The sequence below is a fragment of the Dermacentor albipictus genome, chromosome 9 (genome assembly GCF_038994185.2).
Source record: "Dermacentor albipictus isolate Rhodes 1998 colony chromosome 9, USDA_Dalb.pri_finalv2, whole genome shotgun sequence".
Taxonomy (NCBI): Eukaryota; Metazoa; Arthropoda; class Arachnida; order Ixodida; family Ixodidae; genus Dermacentor; species Dermacentor albipictus.
The window spans coordinates 97,572,912-97,596,061 of NC_091829.1; the positions used below are offsets into that span (position 1 = coordinate 97,572,912).

Genomic DNA, 23,150 nt, shown 5'->3' on the forward strand with positions numbered 1-23,150 from the left:
AGCTTTGCGGCGGTACGCTGCGGTGTATGCTCTAAGCCCAGAGGGGACGCAGCCTCACCACTCCTATAATTGCCTATGTATCGCGCCTCACGAGGAATAGTCGGGGTGTGAAAAACCAGCGGCAAGTGAACCAAAAACCGGGCTGAATCCTTTTTTCGAACCTACAACCCCAAGCTAAGCGGCAAAATTTTTCAGCTATTAAGCAAGCGTGGCAGCTCGTAGAGCGCCACGCAGTAACCATTAAATAAGGGATAAAAAGTCCATTTGCAAGGACAATCGGGTGTTTTAATTTTCCAACACCCGAAAAGCGCAACCGCCGCGAGTTATACACTCGTGTACTGTTTTGTAGTCCTCGAACTTTGCACGTTTTAGTACTAATTTTGCGTTATATTCAGGAAAACAAAAGTACGCAAGTACTACAGGGTGCGGGGTTTGCGACACTCAGAGGCAATTGGTGAGCTAGTTTTAAAGCTTACTCTTGTTGAAATTTCGGCGCTTTCGTACTCGAAACAGGTTCTCACAATACCCGGATATGGAGGCCAGCTTTGTAAAGAATCTGCGTGACGCGATTAAGGCCTACCGTCGGGCGGACATCAAAGCCATCGGCGGGATGCTCCAGCCATGGGTGCTTGAAAGCCACTTCTACCACCCGAATATTAATCACGACCGCTTCGACTACGCCCTCAAGCCGTCCATTTTGATGACGCCTATGTACCACATGACCGCGCCTACGGCGGTGCGCTTGGGCACCTTCGGCGTTGAAGTGGCCAAGGCAACGGTCGTGTCCTACATGGAGCTTCGATTCCAAGGCCATGGGACCGATCCCCTGGACCGCTTCCAATTATATTTCTTCGGCGTGGAGGATAAGCAGGTTGGTATGGCTCTAGGATATCTCTGTGGGCCAGGTGGTGCATTTCTGTTCACAACGTGTGTAGCGCAAATGGACGCGACCACCAAAATATGCATGTACACAGGTCATGTCAACGCATCCTGGTGTGATTGTGTTTCTTTCTCTGCAAATCATGCTAGAAGGTTGGCCAGAGTTTTTTAAACCGAACCCACGGGGTTCAAAACACAGGGCACGTCTAGTTTACCAGTACCTCCAAGCTACTAGGCACAGTTGTTGAGAGTTAGGTTTAGCGGAGGCAAGGAATACACGTTTGGACAACCAGAGAAGGTGAATCTACGGGCTTTATTAAGAGTAAAATCAGGCTTCCTTATTGGCAGTAGTGGTGCTCCTGTCTTACAGCTACTTCGGTTCGAGCAGGCACAATGACCCTCATGGCGGGAACAGGGAAGTGACCAGCGCTGGCTACAGAGGCTCCTCCCTCTCCCTTCAGAAAGCTGGAGGCCTAGGTCTGAATGGTGAAAGGAATGAAGAGTTCAGGTTCAATATAGGCTGGTTTCACGCGTTCACACGACACTGTCTCTTCTTTGCCGCGAACGTAAATTATCAAGGTCTTCTCTGAACGTGAAACCACACGAAAGGGCCCTCGTAAGAATGAGTCAGTGGTGGCTTGCTAGACTCGCGTAAGAAGTTACGGAGGATCGCTACACATTTACAGAATATCCACCTTTGTCAGCCCTCATGTTATACTCCAACCACTTAGTGACCAAGGGTATAGATATAGGGGGCTGGATAGGGCATCCATGGAGACGTGATGAAGTTGGAGCGCCGTGGTAGACAAGTTGATTTCTTGCGCATTTGTTGATTCAGGTGGGTGACTGCGTGAGTTATTTAATCTGCACAGTAACCTAGGGCTTCAGTAGCATAGAGTTCATCCTATGCGAAGATCACAATCCAAAATTGGCCTTTTTTAGAGATCCATCAAATCTTACTATATAACCGCAGTTACGTAGCCAGGATTACATTATCGTGGGTACATTACGCACTTGACGGAAGGCGGGGCGCGGTGACAGTGGGTTTTGTCGCACGTTGTTTCAACCCCCACTCGATAATTCCAGCTCCATTGACCTCCCCCCCCCCCCCTCACGCCGCCGCTCCCTAATCAGGGTGCGCGCCCTAATTAAGGCTTGTCATTTTCCACGCTATTTCAGCGGCAAGGGGAGCCCACCCCCCAATGGAGTAGTCTTATGGAGACCAACGTGGTAGATAGCGTTGCCCTGGACGTCGCGCTCATGGTTCTCAAGCTCGTACCGTCCTTCGACGAGGAACGGCTGCAGGACGTGCCGCTCACGGGCCACCAGCTCTTCTACGTCGTCCACTGTTACACGCTCTGCGCCGAAGAGAATGGAACGGCATTGTGCAACGGCCCCCTCAAGCACAAGGAGGACTTCGCGAACGTCTTCTCTTGCCCGCCGTACAGCAACATGCGATCGGAGGAGTGCCCAGGCTTCTGACACCGGAAACCTCCGCGGCACTGTATACCGCGTGGTACACCACGATATGGTTTTCTTTTATAGCTATTATAACCATGTTCCCAAAACTGCGCTTCAAGCTCTCGGCATGTTTTGTACATATCGACAGTGTTAACAGATTTAGCGAAAGCGTATAGGTTTAACCCGGGCTGAAATTCTTGTTTCCTTAGTCTCATCCGACAGGTGATCAAAATATACAGTCATGCGACTATATTCTGATCCAGATCAGTAAAAAAAAGACAGTAACAAACAGGCTGCACTTTCCCTGCGCTAATCCTTCCGAGATCATTCTATTCAAACTGAAGGGTTAACAATGGGGGATAGATGAAACCGTATAGCATAAACCAGATGTGCCGGGGTAATTGCTTGATGCTTGTCGCGTGTAAAGTGCCCCTTGTTTATTTTCTTTCACAATTTGTAAAACGCATTTGCATTTGTCGCAAAACAGCAAGTGTCTTTTTGGTGTGGGTGACATAAAGCTCGCGCGAGTTACGTCATCCAGCCAACTGTCCCACATTGTGCAGCGCTAATCTCTGTGATGATTCCATTTGCACGGGGTATGAATTAGTGGATGACGATGGGACGAACTGATGATTCACTCTGTATCTCGTTCCCGACTGTGTGGTGTGACCCGTTAGATACTTTACGGCGCACTGCCGGTATTGGACAGAGGTTATATCTGGTGTTTTGTTGGGATGGGCATCTACCCCCTTTCTCCGCCCTCCTGTTTCTGCAGTTTTTCGTCATTCGCTATATATACACATACATATCCGTTTTTGATGCTCAACGGTGCGTACGTTTGAACAAGCGTAAATGATGTTTACCACTTTCTAATGTTCAGAACGCCTGTGCACTTGTAAGCTAATCCTCTTCGTGGTACTTTGAAAGTGTTCCGCGCTTTGCTGTGATTTTTGTGTTGCAGGAGAGTGCGGCATAAGTCACGTGCCCGTTTGACGTTTGTGCCATGAATGCTGCGCAGTCGGCGCACCACCTGAACTCTTACTGTGACGCGTATGCGTATGAAAATTGACTTTGCTGAGATGGAACGCGCAAGGAGCGCTGCGATTGTGACGTCTACTTTCTACTTTTTTTTGCACGAGCACATTTTTAGCAGAGGACAGACTCTTGTTCTCCTTTTGGCATCAATGTGAAACGTGTCTGAACCATGGTGCATATACCGACTACGAGTGTCATACTCCGCACGTTCCGTATGAGTTTATTGGTATTCCGTATCAAGATGACAAAAAGCGAAACTTACGTGTACACTGCCACACACGGTTTGTCGTCCTCGAGGCTATAACAAACAGTTCGTTTGTCAAAACCTTGTCTTAGGCTTGGTCCTGCATCGGCCATTTGTACGTTGGAGCCTTGATAGCTTTCGACCACTGCACCACATTGATAGGCCACTTCAAGGCTCTTTTAATTCTGCGGATCACCGGTCGTTACACTATCGGCGGCTCTACCCTTGTCGCTTCCTCATTCTTTGCGCACCTATCACGTATTTCCGGACTGGCAATCATCGTTAACAGAGAGGGGTCACGATTACCGTGAGTGCAGGCCCGAGAGTCCTTGAAAGACGCGAGAATTATAGACCGGTGGTGACGTAGTTCCCACATGAACCCTGCGTGACGCGAGGAGCTTTGATGGCGTCAGCGCTATTTTTATTATAGGTAGAAATGAACTACGCTGTATTCTAAAACGTGGAAAGGGAATAGTTGGGTAGTCTTGAGATCGTTTACTGGTCGCCAAAACGACTCGACCCCGAGAACACCCTTTGAAATCAACGATGCCGCGCTGATGTACTGGCGTTGGGGTTTCGATGCGAACTTTCATGAAATGAAACTTTCTCCTTCGTTTTTCGCCTTCAAGAATCGGTTTTCCCAAGTCATAACTTGGAATTTATAAGATTATAGCAAGAGTAGCCGTTGGCTGACAAACGGCACATTAGAAAAGAAAACTTTGAGTGTATGTTGATGAAAGTGAAGAGTAACTCGCATAACACAAATCAAAATACAGTTGGCGAAAAAGCATTACGAATTTAATCGCGTCGACCTTAGGACGAAGTCCTGAATGACAGAGCGAACTTTCCCGTCGCTGTGCCTAATGGCAGCTTCGGATGGTCATTCCGGAGTGCGCTTGACCGCACCCGCATGGCCTTGCATGAGCCTGGTTCTTTTCTATTGCTTTCCTCCTCCGTCGAGTGCTCTCAGGCGCTCCGAGCCTTGTCCTAAGAGCACTCCGTCGAGCCTTGTCCGTCGAGCCTTGTCCGTCGAGTGCTCTCAGGCGCTCCGAGCCTTGTCCTAAGAGCACTCGTCAAGACAGAGCGTTTTGCGCCGCACGTCATCACAGCGCAGCGTCGCCGCTTTTGGCGATCTTGCACTGTTAAAAAAAGCCATTGCATGGCGGTTTCTTATGGAACGTTCGTCCTACCTGTGCGTGCGCTGTTCTTTCCAGCAGCACCGGGAACTTCGGCTGAGCGAAATTGGACGTTCGCTGTAGTGATGTGGTTCGGCGTCTGCCGTTTCATCCTGCTCCGAGAGCGGGTGGTACGTTCGGCTTGCCTGCTCGTTGTGTGCTTCTGAGCTAAAGAAAAAAAAAAAAACGTCGAACCTGCACGGCACTGATTTGGAGGATCAAGGCGGCCATATTGAAGATACCATAAGAGTCGAGGCACCCAAGTATACCAAATACGTAACAGTTAAATGTAATCCAAGAAGGTGGAGCTGCAGTTTAAGGGTTCTCCCTCGTAAAATAAATCGTTTACCAGAAACAAACCTGTGAGGGTGCTAGAGAAGCTCTGAGTGAGTATAAAGATCGCACTTGATAAGTTAGCATAGCGATAACTTGATAACAAATTCTACTTATGTTTATTTTAGTGGCTGAATAACATTGAATTCTTTACTAAGCAAGCAATATATGCCTGGTAAACTCTTAAAAAGAGTTTGAACGCTTAGGGGCTTATCTTTTCCCACAATTATCGCCATTTACCTCGTGCGCCTTTCCTTTCCTTAGTGCTGCGCTCCTCGTACTTCTAAGCCATAAACGGTATGCACATCCGCCTGACATAGCAGTTTTGACAGGAATATAACGCGCGAAGAGTTTTCAAGAAATAAAACGAACGGAAGGCAATGGCGATTACTGTTGTGGGACAAGATAAGCTCTAAAGCGTGTAAACTTTTTTTAAGTGGCGAGCATATGTAGGTCGTTTTTGTTAAAGGGGCTCGAGTTGTTGTGAACTAGTTCTCGGCTATTGTTCGGGTCCTTTCTATATTGTACGGGAACGGAAAATCGTATGAATGGGTGCTGCAATAGGGGGGGGGGGAGGGAGCGTTGGTAAAGGGTCCAAGAAACTGTTCAGACAGGCAGACAGGCGCAGGCGGCCGCGTTTCGAATGCTGCAAACGGACTCGTATCCGTCACGAGGCCTATTAAGCCACTACAATTCAGAAATCCCGGCAAATTGCCCAGACTGCCCAGAACCCTACTGCTCACTCTCGCACATGCTTTGGCAATGTACCGCGTTACCAGAGGGCCCTCTCTCCAGTGAGCCCGAATGGGAAGAAGCCCTGAAAAGCCCGGACCTCAAACTGCAATTCAAGGCCGTCCAGAGGGCCCAAGAACTGGCGGAGCGTCACCACGTTCCCGTCCCGACTTGGGCGTCGCCTACGGTTTCGGCCCAAGGAGCTCGCCGCGTGCGATCTCCAACGGCTTAGACCCCTCAGGACCTCAATAAAGTTCTTGACTGACTGACAGGCTTTATAGATGCCTACCGTACAGGTACAGTAAAACATTCGCACCGCAATATGTGTGAAGCTACGGACGTTTACAAGTTAGCCAAAGCCATAGCCATGCTTATTCTCCTCGACTTGTTCGCCGAGCGATTGCCGCTAAGCTCCGCCTTCAATGGCTCTGCGTCATGACGGGACGTCGTGTCGTCTACTTCCGGTTGTGTTGTAATCAGCGCCTCTCCAACCTCTCCGCCAGCCGCTCCAAGTGAGAGCTATCGAAGCAGCGTGCTTTGCGAGAATTCTGTCGCAGTGCGTTCAGTATTCGGGTAACTACAGGCAAGCTGCGTGTTTTGACGGATGGGCGGAGGCGCAAACTAAAGCCCGTCCATACCACTACCATTGTGATGTAGGAACTTAGCGTAGCCGTACGTGAGCGACCTGATCTGTCTCCATGGTCTAGCTACGTGGTGGCGCGGAGCTTAACCATATTTGTTCTGGCAAATACGCTGACAGAAAATCAGAATGCACTTGGTAAATTCTGGTAAGTCATTCGACGGTTTCGTCTATATAACAAGACGACTGCAACATCTACGGAACTAGTGGCAATTAGAGAGGCCGTTCAATATATTTCGCGGCTACCTCCTCAAATATGGACAGTCTTCAGTGACGCAAAATCAGCTCTGCAACTACTTAGAGTGGTGTTGAAAGAAAGCGCTTACAGAGTGCTGGCTCTTCAAACTGCCGAGCCAAAAAAACTTTAGTGCAAGAAAACGGCCACCACATCACATTCAAGCGGGTTCCCAGTCACTGTGGGATACACGGCCGCAAACCTGCGCGTTTGGTTTGGCGAAATCTATGATAACGTGCCAAAATAGGGATCGATAAGTTTCTACATGGCGTCATTCTTGCTTTCCCGCTGCTCTACTTCTCTAATGCTCTTCCCTCGTGGGTTAAAAATCTCTCAAAACGCGTGCAACAACTATTGACTTCTAGCTTGCGTTGTGCTGTACTTCTCATGAATACTCGTTTTGAAACTGTATTCCGTGCACTTATTTAAGCTTATATTCGTGAGAAAAATACTACTTAAAGACATAATAATGCATTAAAAACAGCAAACTAGCCGGAAAAAAATGCCGCGTGACGCACTACTCATACCTAGGAAGTGGCGGTAAAGCGCGACGGTGTGAAGGCATGTTAACGGTGACCCGACAAAGCTTTCAATATACTTAATCTATGGACTTGATGCCAAATTGCATTCTCGCGCCTTCTGCCGAACTAATGTTGTGACACCGAGAAAGGGCAATGCGCATGCGCTGCTTATTGTGCTCGAGTATCGGCCAATGCGCAATTCGCCTCCTGCGTTGTCACTAAGTGAACTAATGCAATTTTGCATGCACTCGCCCACCCCACAGGATTTTAACCCTGTCTGTGGTACATACATTTTCCAGTGCTCGAGCATTGCGTACCGTGGACGCTCGTGTATACCGGCAACACAGTGCACTCTACAGTACGCTTATTTTAATAGCGCTACGATGATAAGCGATCTTTAAGAAAGCGGGAACACACACACACACACACACACACACACACACACACACACACACACACACACACACACACATATATATATATATATATATATATATATATATATACACACGCAGTAAAGAGACGACGAACTTTTTGGAAGACATCCTAACGTTTTCGGCTGCCCAGCGGAAAACGGTAATTAAAGAAGTCTTCCCAAAAGTTTGTCGTCTCTTTCCTGCGTATGTTACGTCAGGTCCTGCGTGCTGAACTTTGAAGAAAACGTACATATATACATATATATACAGAACAGTCTGTAGGTCCGGGGGTATGCACGTAGTTTAGCCTGAAGGGGCACACATAAACAAAACGAATGAAGCATATCTGCGAGTCGGCCTAGTTGGAACAGATTAATTTTGAAAAGCACTTTGAGCGCAAAACAAACACGGACGAAGAGAAGGAGCAACTTAAAGACGAGCACTGGTCCTTGTGTTGCTCCTTTTCTTCGTCCATATTTGTTTTGCGTTCGAAGTGTTTTAAAAACAAAACGAATGCTCATTTTCTGACATTACGGCTATGGAACGACCTTCGTTATACCGACGAAGGCCGTGCCACGGCGGTAACGTAGGCAAGTGAGCACGCTTTCTTTTGTACGTGCGCTTCTTTTTAAGCTATACCGGGTGTCCCAGTTTATTAGCAGCTAGATTAAAAAAAACAAGAGTTCTAGAGAAATTGGACAGAGTGCATTGTAGCGGCAGTCGTGTGTACTAACAGGCAGTATTTTTTCTTCACGAAGTCCTAATTAATTGCTTTGAATCTGCGAACCTTTACTTACTGATTGTGTAGCAAACATGTCAATGGAAAAGTTGTAGGGCACCTCAATTAACCTGCGAATGAAGCATTTCTTTCGTGCTGAAGTGTCTGGTTGTTTTCTTTACAGGAAAAAAAGAAAACAAAAGCTCGCGAAATACGCGAAATATGAAATAGATGAGCCATCGCGTGGCGCTAATGAAGCGCCTTCAAGCAACCTTTGAAAGATATACGGCTGCATTCGTTTATCGCAGCATTTTACAAGCCTTCGCCACGTAGGCTGACTCGAAAGTTTTCGCGACTTAACCAGCGTGGTGCGATAAGCGTCAGCATATGCGAGCGCAAGAATGTTTTGCTCGATCACGAGGCACTCGGCGTAGCTTTAACCTTCGCATTTCTCGAAACAAATCTGCAAGAGAAATTCAACCATTGTCAAAAACAGTGTGCAAAAAAGCACGATGAAAGAAAAGGCAGCTCTTAGAAGAACCGAAAAGAGATACTCAGGAGTTTATTTCAATACAAAATAAACAAAATGCACGTAAGCAGTCTCAGCCGCCCACAAAAAAACACCCAAAGGTGCAACTGGTTTATCCATTTACAATTTCTGTCTCTTGAACTCCGTAAAAGAGGCAAAACAAAGCAGTTCCTTCTGCCTATTTCTATCTATGTTGCAAGCTTTTTTTGTCTAAGGATAGGGTGACATCATGAATGTGCGTTAAACAGTCATGTTTGTGCGTTAAACAGTTTCAGTGGTATTTTCAGTGGTTAAGCAGTTTTCAGTGATATTTTCCACTGCCACTTATAGCACGTGCTCAAACAGGTCACCGTCTGAAGCCAATGCAGTATTTGCTTCTTTCCAACACTTATGCTGTTGCAGCTTTGATCAACGACGTTGGAATCTCGCGGCAGACTCTGCTTATTTTTGCCTTCAGGGTGTCCGGTAGGGTAGTTTCGCTGCTATATACGCGATCTTTCACGTAGCCCCACAAGAAGAAGTCCAGCGGTGTCATGTCCGGCGACCTTGCAGGCCAGGGTACAGGTCCGTGCCGGCCAATCCACCGTCCAGAAAAAAAACTTGTCGAGCCACGCTCGAGAGTGACTGCTACTATGCGCAGGAGCACCATCGTGTCGAAACCAGATGTTCCGAAGGTGCACAAGTGGAACGTTGCAACACACGTTGTTCACGGGGCCCTCGAGGATGGCGTTGACGTAGCGTTGCATCGTAGTGTGTTGTCAAAAAGGTGTTTTGATTAAAAATGCCGCACCACACATTAAACGACTACTGGTATCGGTGTCGTGTTTGTGCCAGCCAGTGGGGATTCCTATCACTACAGTAGTGCGCGTTGCGAAGATTAACGTGGGGGTTTCTGGAGAAATTAGCCGCATCCGTCCAAAGCGTGCGAGTGAGAAAGTTCGGGGCTTTTTGACATTTCGGGAAAATCGAATAGACCAGATCAAATCTGTTTGCAAAATCTTGGTCTTCAAGTATTTGATGAACATGTACATAGTACGGGTGCATATTAAGTTTTTATAAATATTCCACGCTGATGACCTTGAGGTTCCGGCCTCCGCACTGGCGTCGCGCCCCCTACCTCGATGGTTAGCAGCAAAGTATGCCAGAACATCCGTTTGCGCTTCTTGAACTACCGCTGTCTTGTGAAGATACCCGTGTCGCAAAAGACTTTCTTGTAGGGGTGACGTCTTTTGTTATTCCTGTTTTATTAGAACTGCTCGAGATTGGAACAGTTTATCATTAAGCATTGCATATGCCGCATCAAATGACGTGTTTTCTCCACGCATTAAAATAATTCGTTCGTGTACCTAGTTAAGTCTATCCCCTCCCTTCTGTAATGCCCTACGTGGCCATGCAGCTAATAAATAAATAAACTAGCCAAGCAACTGATTTCAATGTTGTTGCAGCGTCGCCATGGCCGGCGGCGTGCTGTCAAAATTACAATTGCTCCCATTCCTTCCATAACCTTAACATGGCACTACTACCCTTACTCTCAAGACATAAAGCATTGCATGCCCCCCTCAGAAGTTGTAATGGTGGTTTTCAATAGCTTCGCTGGACATACTTTCGCAGGGCCGGGATTGTGAGTTTATTTTGTTCCTTTATAGTTTCCTGCCACAGCATGAGTGTTACTTATGCTTTAAGCAGCAGGAGTATTCTCGCTCATATACCTAACCTGTAGGCATGGAAGCAGGAATTATAACTGCCTCGGTAGGTCTGAAGTTGACCATGGCACATGTCATGCCGCGAAGCGATATATCACTTTTATACCGTGGTTTAGTTTAGCGGCAGAAGTAGAAGGTGTTGTTTTCATTTCATTTCATCTTCATTTTATTGCTACTCTTGCCACACAAATGATCAAAACACTGAATGAACCCATAGCCAGAGGCTAGTGTGGGCTTCAGAAACAAAAATATACGACGGCAATGACATAGTACTTGTGTAAAATGAAAAGCCCAAAATCACGGTGAAATACCAAAGTACAGCATACAATGAGGAGAAAATAAAATAATCTGCATTTACAGCAGAGTGAATAAAGATCTGTCATGAACAACACGGTACAACAAACACAAACCGAAAACGATTGTCACACAGATCAAATAAGGCTCATAGAGTGTGCTCTTATTGGTTTATTTGTTTCGTGGGACTGTTTTATTTCAAGGGGTAAAGCATTTCAAACCTTGGCTCCTGAAAACTGCACCAATCTTTCCCTGTAGATATTAATATTCGGTGGCAGATTAAAGTTACTATGTGTGAGGTTCCTTGTGAGTAGACAAGGAGAGCGAAATAGGAAGGCAATAAATAATGGCGTTTTACGTGCCAAAACCACTTTCTGATTATGAGGCACGCCGTAGTGGAGGACTCCGGCAATTTAGACCACCGGCGGTTCTTTAACGTGCAGCTAAATCTAAGTACACGGGTGTTTTCGCATTTCGCCCCCATCGAAATGCGGCCGCCGTAGCCGGGATTCGATCCCGCGACCTCGTGCTCAGCAGCCCAACACCATAGCCACTGAGCAACCGCGGCGGGTCAGGAGGGCATTGAAAAGTGGAATATATTTTCCTATGTTGTTTACACACACCGCCATTTTTAAAGACCACAAGAGGTCAAAAGGAAGGATATTTAATAACTGGAAAATTGGTTTACTTGGTTCAGTATACTTGCTTTGTGTTATAATTCGGATAGCCCGCTTTTGTAATCGCCAGATAGGATCAAGGTAAGTGTTGTATGTCAAACACCATGTTTCTACACAGTATGTAAATTGACTGTTAATAAGGGCAAAATAAAGGGTACGCAGTGTATGTGTGTTAAAACAATTGCGGGCCTGTAAAAAAGCATAGCAGCTAGAAGCCAACTTCGAACAGACGGCGCTAATCTGATTTGTCCAGTGAAGATATTCATCTATAATGACACCAAGATACTTAAATGAATGTGTTCGTTCGAGTGAGTGGTCGTTAATGAAAATGTTAATTTTGGAAGCTGTCAATAACTTTTGCTCGTGAGCTAAATACTATGTATTTGGCTTTGCTTGAATTAATAGTTAGATTGTTGGTGAAAAACCAGCTTGAAATTTTTTTCAATTCAGCGTTTGTCTTTGCTCATAGATTCTCATTGTTGTCAGCTGTAACTATGATCACAGTGTTATTTGCATAGATTCAAATATCAGAGCAACTTAGGACCTTCGGCAAATCAGTCAAGTATAACGAAAATAACATGGGCCCTAAAACGGATTCTTGAGGAACCCCGGCCTGTAAATATTGAAGTGATGATATGTTATTGATAACTACAGCTTGTTGACTGTTTTCAATGTAACTGGAAAGCAAGCTGTAGACTTCAACGCGGAATCCATAGTGGTTTAATTTCGTGAGCATATTAGTGTGAACCATGGTATCAAATGCTTTCTTTAAATCAACAAATACAACGGCGGCCAGTTTGTTTTCGTGTAATGCTGTAATAATTAATTGAGTCAAGCTTAGGACTGCAGATGCCATTGAATGATGTTTTCGAAATCCATGTTGCTGTTGACAGAGTAAGTTGTATTTTTCTAATAATTAGCAAATAGTATTGGATAGAATCTCGCCGCAAATATTATTAATAATACTTAGCATAGAAATAGGGCTGTAGCTTGACGGGTTGGATCGGTCTCCATCTTTGTATACCGGGACGACTTTGGCAATCGTTAGTGCAGAGGGGTACATTGCACATTTTAATGAATGATTAAAAAGTTTGCATGCCATGGGGGGGGGGGGGTACCAAGATATCAGTGTTTTCCTTAAGTATGCATGGGTAAATTCCCTCCAGTCTGGCCGATTTATTGCCTGGTAAGCTGAGAATAATGGATTTAATTTCATCGGGTTCGATTTCAAACATTCCAAAAGTATGGAGAACTGGACTGGATCCAGCATTTTGTTGTTGTGATTCAGATAAATGAGCAGCCAATGCCGCGCCGATATTGATGAAAAAGGAAATAAATCTTTCTATAGTAGTGCGATCTATTTTTTCCGGGAGAACACGGCGCTAACTGGCTTTGGCAGCAACCTCATTGATTATTTTCGAGAGCCTATGTGAATTGACGGAAGCCTGTTCAACGAGACGCCTGTAATATGCTTTTTTCCTGCCCTAATCATCGACACGGTTCTGTTGCGCAGGCTCTTAAATTGGTTTAGATAGCAAACATTATCCTTTTGTTGCTTCCATTTGCGGTACCATGAATCGCTCTGTTTTAGAACGGCGAGGATTGCCGCAGTCATCCAATGGCATAATGGTACTTCGTAAGAGCTAAGACTAATATTTCGGCTGCAGTTAGTAACCATCTGCGAAAGCGCGTCAATTAGCTTAATAAACTCTGTATCGACGTCATCATGGTATATTGCACTTGGGTCGACGGCCAATAGATTATCATGCAGTAGTGCATCATATATTTTAGACACATACTTCTTGCTCTCACGCTCTGGTTGTATATCAGTGTGAGTAGCAACAAAAAGTGGGAGGTGATCGGAGATGCGTTCTCTGTAAACCCCCGTGCGTATCCCAGCCTGTATATTTGTTAATGCATGATCAATAATAGATGAAGAGGAGGTAGTTACACGCGTGGGTGTATTAATCATATTTCGGAAAATGTACGATGTTAACAGGCTCACATAGTCCTTGTGGCACTCAGTAGTGGTATCAATGTTGAAATCGCCAACAATAATTATGCGTTCTGAGTAAGTAGTAAGCGTTTCAAGAATTCCTGCGAGTTTATCAAGAAAGGACGAAAGGCGTGAATTTGGTGGGCGGTAAATAACTCCAACAGTGAATGAATAGGGCAGTTTTTTGAACAGTGTTTCTATGTCTGTATGCCTGAGGATGACTGGTGCCAAAAACGAGAAAGACAGTCCATTTTTGAGAAAAAAGGCAGCACCACCGCCACAGTTTTTTTATTCCCTCGGATGAGATAGCATAACCTAGCCAGGAAGCACAACTTTCTCATCTTTATGCTGCCAGGTTTCTGTAAGTGCTACAATATGAAAAGATTGGGAATATCTTGTCATAGAAGCCACTAGAAGGTTCAGGTTCTTCCTCACACTGCGGATATTGGAGTAAAATATTGACGTATTTTTGTCACTGCTTAACAGGCCATCTTCGTCTATGGCCAAGGACATTGGAAGAGTAAACAAGTACTAAAATAGATGAGAATTGGTAATCAAACAAGTTTTGTAGGTCATCTTCAGAAACTATGTGCATTACTATCGAGCTCTTGCTCATTAAACGCGGTGAGATGCCGCTAGCACTATGTCAGAAAGCAAACTAGCGGCGCACACATTGTGCACACAGTTAAATTCCACTACAAGTGGTCTAACTGGTATACAAATCTGCATGTACACTACTACGGCCTGAATTTGCCGAAAGGAAACCCTCGCTAACTTTTGGAAACATGTTAGAAGAAACTAAACTTAGTCCGATAGGTTCGTATGCGTATTCATTTTCACGTTTCACCGGGTTTGAGAATTCTATGGGCGTCAGGTGCCTGCTGTGTTCCCAAACCTGGGCACTGGCTCGAACACTGCATACTGCGAGCAAGGACAAGCGCCTGTCATCGGATACAGACGAAGTTATTGCACGTATCAGCTAAACACAAAAAGAAGGTGTATCCCGCCCTTCATTTGTTTTTATTCTAAGACACACTGACCAGAAAACTTTACAGTCTGTAGTCTCGTTCTAAGAGTGAAGAATATCTTTATATAGCTTCTGAAAGCACGAGCGACATTACTGCTATACACTGTGAGATGCTAACGCCTCATTGTAACAAGATTTGCAGTGTGTAGCCTAGCGAGAGTAGACTGCAAAAGAGTACGCATTTGGGCTGGTTGGTTCATGATTAAGAGCAATAAAAACAGCGCTAAACGACGGGACGAGTGAAGGGACACAGACAACAGCGCTGTTGTCTGTGTCCCTTCACTCGTCCCGTCTAGCGCTGCTTTTATTGCTAGCAAGAGTAGCCTATGAAGCTAGAAAACGACCAAGTATCATTCCTCCAGCCGTGAAGCAAACCTGTGAACAACTTCTTCCGCTTTCAGAGTCCCGTTACGCACGAATACTTCCCTTTATTTAACGTCTGGCCCGCTTGAACGGCTGTTTGTCTGCAAGAAAATATGATGCGGCTCGCTGGGCAGGCCGGACGCTTACCCGCACAGCGCAACTATTTCAGTGATTTGCCGCTCCAATCCTTTAGACTGGTCAAAATGAGGTGCTCAGCAACAAGGATTGTTTCGGCTTCCACGAAACACCTCGTTCAGACACAACAAAATAGAAACGTGACCAAAGCACGAAGCAATAGGGCCACCGTGAACCTGGGTGTCGTGGCCACCTTTATTAGGGCAGCTCAAGCTGCGGATTCTGGAGTTGCAAATAGTGCAAGTGCTGTTGATATACAAAATTACTCGTTAGAATGAGCGGCCTAATCGCTCTTGCAGAAAATTAAGAGCAGTTGGAAAGGAAACTGAAGCAGCTAACGAAGGCATCATCCGTTATTTTGCGAGATTAAGTCGGGTATTACGCTATTGTATATTTTACGGTGGGCCAGTAATAGAAATGCAACTTCCGACTCCGGTCCACGATGAAAAACTTGCATTTACGCAAGTGCTTCTTGCCATAAATCTGCAGTGGGTTAGTGTTTCATTCTAGGAAAGAGGAAGTCGGCCAAATGAATACCAATGAAATAAAATATGATATTCAAATAGCAAGAAGACAAATACAAATTATTATTATTAACAATATTACTTTTTAATTAAACCTATTCTTTAATACATTACCATTTACTATGGCCATTCAATGACATTAACTACTTTTGACTCGACGTGCTTATGCAGGGCTGACTACTTTATTACACACTATATGATTTATTTATAATAGGTTTCTTTCCCATCTGCGCTTATAACTATAGTGCTAATACCACCGGTTCGTGGGGTCTCCCCCACAGTGGGTTTCATCGTCAAACAGGGTGGGTCACAAGCAGGGCTGGGGTAGGAGCCGAAAAATCGGGGCAAAGGAGTCCGGCGAACAGCCGCCATGAACGAAGCGGCCGGCGTCAACGGACTCAACGGCATGAACGACGCTACTGGCGTGATCGAGCTATGGGGCGTCCCGCCGCCGCTACCAGACCTCACGGCTGATGAAGTCGCATTTTCTCGGCGGATTTATCTGCCAAGAGGTGAGGGCATGTTCGCAAGCATGCTGCTTGTGCGAACCGAAAAGGGAATCCCCGAGAGCGACGTTGACCTTGACGTCCGCGCACCCAAATGGCGACCGACGGAGACGCTGCCTTTCCGAAAGAACGTCTACCGAGAACACTTCGCGACAGCCCGGCGTTCCTCCGTGGACGTGGACGCGTACAGAAAAACAAAGGGCATCACTGTCGAGGGGCGCGCCGTGCCGAAGCCCGTTCTACGCCTTTACGAAGCCAACTTTCCAGGCGGCGTGCTAGAAGGCATCGAAGCGGGGAAGTACGGTCCGCCAACCGACATTCAGGCCCAGTGCTGGCCCATTGCTCTCAAGGGCAGGGACCTTATGGTCACGGCACGCGGCGGAGCTAGAGACAAGACACTGGCCTACCTGCTTCCAGCCATCGCGCACGTCATGCACCAGCCACCTCTCCAGTCTGGTGACGGCCCCATCGTGCTCGTGCTAGTAGCGACGCCGGAGCTGGCACGACAGACACACGAGCTGAACTGCCACTTTGAGAAATACACGGCAGTTCGCAGCGTGTGCCTATCTTGCGGAGACTGGAAGCTACGGCAACTAAAAGCCCTGAAGAGAGGCCCATGTGAGGTATGCGTGGCGACAGCTGGCCGTCTGTTGTCCTTCCTGAAAGAAGGCAAGGTGAATCTTCGTCGCTGCTCGTACCTGGTGATGGACCGAGTGGACCTCATGCTGATTATGGGCTTAGAAAAACAAATTCGCACCATCAACGCCCTAGTTCACCTAGTCTGTCAGAAGATAATGTTGGTTGCTTCACCAAATTGGGCCGTTTCCCATCTTGCCGATGAATTGATGCACGACTACATTCAGGTGAGCTTCGAGTTACAGACGGCGCATCAAAGCGGACAGATTGAGCATGTTGTTGTCATCTGTGGCGAAGCTGAGAAGGACGACAAATTAATTGCCATCTTTGAGGACATTCTTATCAATAAGTGGGACAAGGTGATCGTTTTCGTAGGAACGAGGCAAAGCCTGAATGCATTGGTGTTAAAACTGCGATTGCTGGATTGGCCAGTTGTCGCCATTCACGGTGGTATGACGGAAGGAATCCGCGACCGCGAACTCAACGCATTTCGAAAAGGCTCGGCGACCGTATTAGTCGCAACAGACGTGGCCACGCGTCAGCTGGACGATGGCGACGTGCGTTTCGTGATCAACTACGACTACCCGCTGTGTCTGGAGGACTATCATAAGCGGGTGGAGCACGCCACCCGCTGCGCTGGTCAGGGCACGGCGTACACCTTTATCAGCCCCAACGACAGCCGGCGTGCAAAAGAGCTCATCGCGATTCTTGGAGCTAACAAACAGACGGTGGCTCCACGACTCCGCGAGATAGCCACCAAGGTGCTTGACGCTGCAAAATATTAACTTTACTTATCCATTCGCTCACCTTGCGATGATGCGTTGCTTGAAAAACAGGTGTGTCCGTACTTGTAAATTGCTCGTGTATTCTAAAATGCAGACCACGCAAGAATTTTCTTCGTTTTAACAGGAAAAAGGCCGAAAGGATAACATTGGAGCCTTATGGTTGCTCTGCTTGCTTTCATTCAGGTGCTGGGCACGATCACGAAAATGTTCTTGACGTCGAAATTACGTGCTTCTCGTATTGTCAATATAAAAACGGCGGTATTTATGTATTGCTCCTATTTGACTTGTGTATAGCATGGGCGTGGCCAAAATGATCGGCTCACTTCAGCGTCACATACATGACCAATTTAGGAACGTGCACTATGTTCGCGTGTAGGGAAAAACACTGCTATCCATATATGTAACAGTAGCGTGTGGTGATTCTGATAGTAGAGGCAGTCGCAGTGGTAGCAATGATAGTAATAGTAACTAATTGTACTTCTACTAGTAGCAATAGTCGTCTTCTCCGGGGGCGTCAAATTCCCATCCAATTTTTTGTGCTAGTGGCACATGTCCACTCTAGGAGACAGGCAAGCGATTTTTAAGACGACCATAAGAAAGTATACTCTATCTGTGAGAAGCATGACACACTAGTTGAGCTTATATCGAAGTATAAGAAAATCGGTTACAGAGTGTGCTATTGAAAAATATAAATATTTCAAAACAAAGAAGGAACGAAGAAATAAAGTTAGCATATATAAAAAAGTTGACCTCACATTGTTCTGGAGTACGCTTCCGTGCCGCGGGGACCATGAGCACGGAAGCAAGTTAACCGCGCCTATCTCGAGGATGCTGTGGCAATCCTACTAGGCCTACCGGTTCCACTCCGACATTGGGTCCTACAGCTGACGCATTTCTGCCCAACCGCCATGAAAAACCTAACCTCGGAGTCAACATTTTTTCCCCGTGTCACTCTCTTTGCGCCCTGCTCTCTCTTTGACGTGGTATTCCTCGCCATCCTGCCTCTGCGGTACCACGTGATCATTGTTTTAAGTGTCCGTTTTCATCGGACTGCTGCGACCGCTCACTATGAACGACACGGGGTATTCGTAGCCAGCATTTTATTGCACTTGCGTTCGGGTAATAGCACTAAGGGCGAAGCACCGCGGTGAGCACATAAGTATTGATTTGACGTGCGACCACTTCATAGTTTTACCTATACCCTACGGTAATTAATTGCGGATTTGCGTCGGCACGCCATGCGTCAGTTGGCCACTCGACAAATTTGCATGATTTTTATTTTTTAGAAATAGCAGAAACGTGCAGTACCGTCCCTTCAGTTTGCCCGCAACCGCGGTCATGTCTATCCGTAGTAATAGCGTTTTGCTATCTTCTGACGTCGCCCTTTCCCTGTCCCATCCTTCCCCCCTGTATGAGAACTGCGAGCGAAGAATGGAAAGGGTATTATTCACTAGTTTCGCGAATACCCCGGTTCTACCCATTCTCCGCCTCTTCTCCTTGCCCCGTCTTTATCGTTTTATGTACTTATCTTCAGGACTCGCATGTTAGGCTAAGAGTAAGCGCGGCCGTTTCTGCAATGCTTTTTGCGGGTGGTCAGGGATAATTACAACTGCCGAAAGGCTAATGTGACGACGCCCAGGAAGCTCCAGAGGGCACTGTGCACATGTGACGCGATGGAAAGGTCCAAACGAGTTTCTTGCGCCACTTTCCCTCTTTTCCACGCTCCTTCCTATAGGAACGCTCTGAACCTCCCTTCGACACGACGTGCAAGACGGCAACAGCACCAGTGGAAAAGTCGAAGGAAGAAGCAAAAAAAGCTTCACCTTAAAAAAGTTATCTTCATTTGTTGGCGTACAGTGCCGTGGCGTCATCGCGTCCTTTGCGGGATTTTTAAACGGCGGGATTTCTATAGGAGCATACTATATTTCCTCTAAATATACTTTCGGCTTTAGGTGTTACCTTGCACGTCCGCTCATTCTGTTACGCTGACGGCGACCGTTGTCGTCAGGCAGCCTCCTCATTCTGAGCTTCGCCGTCACCAGAGAGCTGTCTTCGCAAACAAACCACTGGGATTCCAGCCCATGTATTCGTAGCATTCTGCATTTCTTAGCTGGGCACGCTAACCATTACGCTACAACCTCCCCTCACCACTTTCTCTTTATCTGTCTTCCCACTTGTCGTTTTCATCGCAGACGCAGGCAGAACGGACGCACAAACAAAAAAAAACTAAGGACTGCTTGAGCCGCTAGCTGACACATGACCTTAACTTTGGCTGGTGTTGCGTACTCCAGGGTAGCCTATCGTACTGCTGCCGAGTTGCAGCGATGCCTGCATATTGAAGCTTGACCGACGTTGCTAATAGGGTAGCGTGGCGTTGGCGGCGTTCTGCCGGCATCCGGTAGACCATGGCGACCGGGCAAGGACGAGACAATTTCTAGTGCGAAACTTGCGTGGTTTATGGAAAAGTTGATGAAAGATGATGAGAAGAGAATGGAGTGATCAAAGTACATTTCGGAACCCCTTAAATAGGCTCTCTACAATCGTGGGAGGGATCTTGCTTCTGTCGACGTCACGTGACCGGCACAGAAAGAGGGCCCCTCCTTCTCTTGTTATACCGAGCCTGCTGCAAGGAGGAGGGCGTCCCGCCTCCTGGAATCGTAGACGCTTGTCCGTCTCTTTTGTGCGTTGCTGGTTCGTGGAAGTTTTTCTGTAGAGTTTGGCCGTTCGAGAAAAGGGTCCCTCTAAAGCCGCACACACACCCACAAAAGAGGCCGATAAACAATTCGGGACTTCCGCCAGACCAGACACTCGAAATGGTCATGGCGCATTAGGAAGTCACGCTTCATTTCAGCGAGGCCTGGTGGGTGAAGGGCGGGTGCGAGAAAGTCCTTTCTGCATGAGTTGCGGGATGCCAGCCGTGGCAGGAGAAGTCACGCCTCATTTCGACGAGACATGGTGAGAGAAGATAGGGTGAAATTCCTTTCTGCACGTGGTGCCAGACGCCAACCATAACAGCATCTCCGGCAGGGGAGGAAGATCCCGACGCATAAGGGCCAGCAGCCGCTGTGCGAGGTATCGGCGTTTCAGCAGCAGAATTCCCATTAGAGGTGACGAACCCTTAGTTCGTAGCTGGTAGATTCCTGGGAGTTGTCATCAGTCCTCGTGGCGCTCTTGTGACTTTTCTCCCATATCCGGTCGGGTGAAATTGGTCTCACAAGCAGGTCTCGCAACTTTTCGTCTCCTGCGTGGGCAAGCAATCGCCCCAGAACAGTGCTGGACCCACAACCACAAATCACAAGGCCACCCTCCTCCAAGATACACCAGGCTTTAAGAAAGAAAGAGAACCCGCTACACCTTTCCCATTCCTTACGCACATTCCCCTCCCCCCCCCCCCCCTTCCACCCAACACTAAAAACAGCCATTTCTTGAGAGCGTTAAGACGTGGTTATTAAAATCAACTAACAATCGAATACACTTCAGAAAAAAAACGTAAGAATGAACGTAAAAATGCCACAGAAAGCCGGGTGAGCATGAGCCTTTTGTTACTCTACGGGCAACGACTCAAACCGTCGGCATTGCCGTTAAGCTTGCCCTTCTTGTAGCGAATATCGAAGGTGTACTGTTGAAGAGCCAAGCTCCAGCGCAAAAGACGACCGTTTTTCGTACACATGGACTGCAGCCATGTGACGGAACGGGACAGTGGTCAGTCTCTATATGGTGAACCTTGAACTAGCGATATAGCAAGCTAGCTTCTGCACCACCCATACTACGCAGGCGCATTTTTTTCTGATGCACTGTATGCTTCATCACGAACTGAAAGCTTTCTACTGGCGTACAGTACTGGGTGTTTGTTCTCGTCATGTCTCTATTGACAGAGCACCACCTGCATACCCCTGTCGCTGACATCACACTGAAAAATGAATGGCTTGGAATAGTCGGGCGCGTTCAAGACTGGCTGACTCGTTAGTGCTTTCTTGAGCAGTCTAAAAGCCTTTTCTTTTGCGTCATCCAACGTTATCCTTTGTGGTTCTGTTTTTCTGAGAGCATCCGTTAAGGAACTCGCAATCTCGGAATACCTCAGGATATATCTTTGGTAATAACCCACCAAGCCAAGGAACGACCTGATGTCGCGCTTGGTGCGGGATTGCGGGAAGTTGTCTACTGCGTTCATTTTAACCTCGGAAGGCCGACGATGGCCTGGCCCTATTACATGACCTAGATAAGCCACCTCCGCGCGCCCTAATTGGCATTTGGGAGCCTTAACAGGTAAGTTGGCCTCTCGTAGACGACACAGCACGCTTCGCAGGTGTTGCATATGGTCCGCCCATGATGAAGAAAAGATTGCTATTTCATCGAGATACGGAAGTGCAAACTCCTCCATTCCTCGTAGCACCTGGTCCATAAGGCTAGAGAAGCAATATGGAGCATTGTTCAATCCAAAGCTCAGGACTTTCGGACGAAAGGTTCCCATTGGGAAAATAAACGACGCAAGCCTGCTTGCCCTCTCGGTCAGCGGAACCTGCTAGTACCCTCTGACTAAATCGAGCGTAGAGATGAAGGTAGCACTGCTCACTTTCTCAAGCATTTCCTCGATATGCGGTATTGGACAAGTTTGGTCCTTCGTGATTAAATTGAACCTGCGATAGTTGATACATGATCGCGGCTCCTTTCCTGGGACTTCGACGAAGATAAAAGGCGAGGTATAACTACTCTCTCCTGGCTTGATTACACCTAGCTCTAACATTTTGTTTATTTCAACGGTCATGACTTTAGGTTGACGAGGCGAAACGCGATAAGGTTTCGAACGAACTTCGTCCGACGAGGTTAACTCGATATTGTGAACGATCGCAGTGGTCCTGCCCGGGGTGTTTGAAAATACGTCTTTAAATTCAAACAAGAGTTCCCTCAGTTCAGCCCTCTGATGGGGATTCAACTCCGCCTGTTCTACTAGCTTGTCAATGGTCTCGCGAATGTCTTTTGCCTCCGTCACTGCTGTTAACTCCGGAAAGTCGACAGGCGTCTCCTCAGGTTGGTTAAGGGACATGTTCACAATGACTTCCTTCTGCCGGTAGGGTTTAAGTAGATTGCAACGGTACACTTGGTGGTGTCCTTCGTTTTCCCGTAACCGTGATTGCGTAGTTTGTTTCAGATAATTTCTGAATTATGTCAACCGGTCCTTCCCATTGAACCTCCAGTTTGTTTTTCGGCGAGGGTTTCAGGATTATTACCTTTTCCCCAACTTTAAAGCGTCGCGTGCGAGCTGTCATGTCATAGTAATGCTCAGCAGTGCTTTGTGCTTTACGCACTGCCTGCTCAGCACTTATTGTGGCAGGGCTTACGTTCAATAACTTTTGTCTGCATTCTGCTTCGCGAGGCATTTCAGGCTCCGTTGCTTTCCTGACCTATTCATTAACTGGTGCACTTTCCGCTTTATCCCCTATAGGGCTGTCCTGTTCGGTGCTGGTTGACGAATCCTCCGTCGAACTTGTTTCCTCCACCACTAGAGATTCGTACACTGCCTTGGCCGCGAGCTCCCATGTCTTGGAATGAGTTAAGGCTTGTACTATCCGTTCACTAAACCCGATC

General features: G+C 47.0%; 1 protein-coding gene and 1 pseudogene across 1 annotated transcript in view; both read left to right on the forward strand.

Moving 5' to 3' along the window:
- Positions 1-3,581, forward strand: part of LOC139049543 (endothelin-converting enzyme 1-like) — a 28,478-nt gene extending 24,897 nt beyond the window's left edge. Inside the window, exons 7-8 of the mRNA XM_070525089.1 lie at positions 514-871; positions 2,059-3,581. Of these exons, the coding sequence (XP_070381190.1) occupies positions 514-871; positions 2,059-2,361 (661 nt within the window). The 3' untranslated portion in view covers positions 2,362-3,581. The remainder of the gene's footprint in view (positions 1-513; positions 872-2,058) is intronic.
- Positions 3,582-16,007: 12,426 nt separating this feature from the next.
- LOC139050169 (probable ATP-dependent RNA helicase DDX5 pseudogene) lies at positions 16,008-17,564 on the forward strand (annotated as a pseudogene).
- Positions 17,565-23,150: the final 5,586 nt, after the last annotated feature.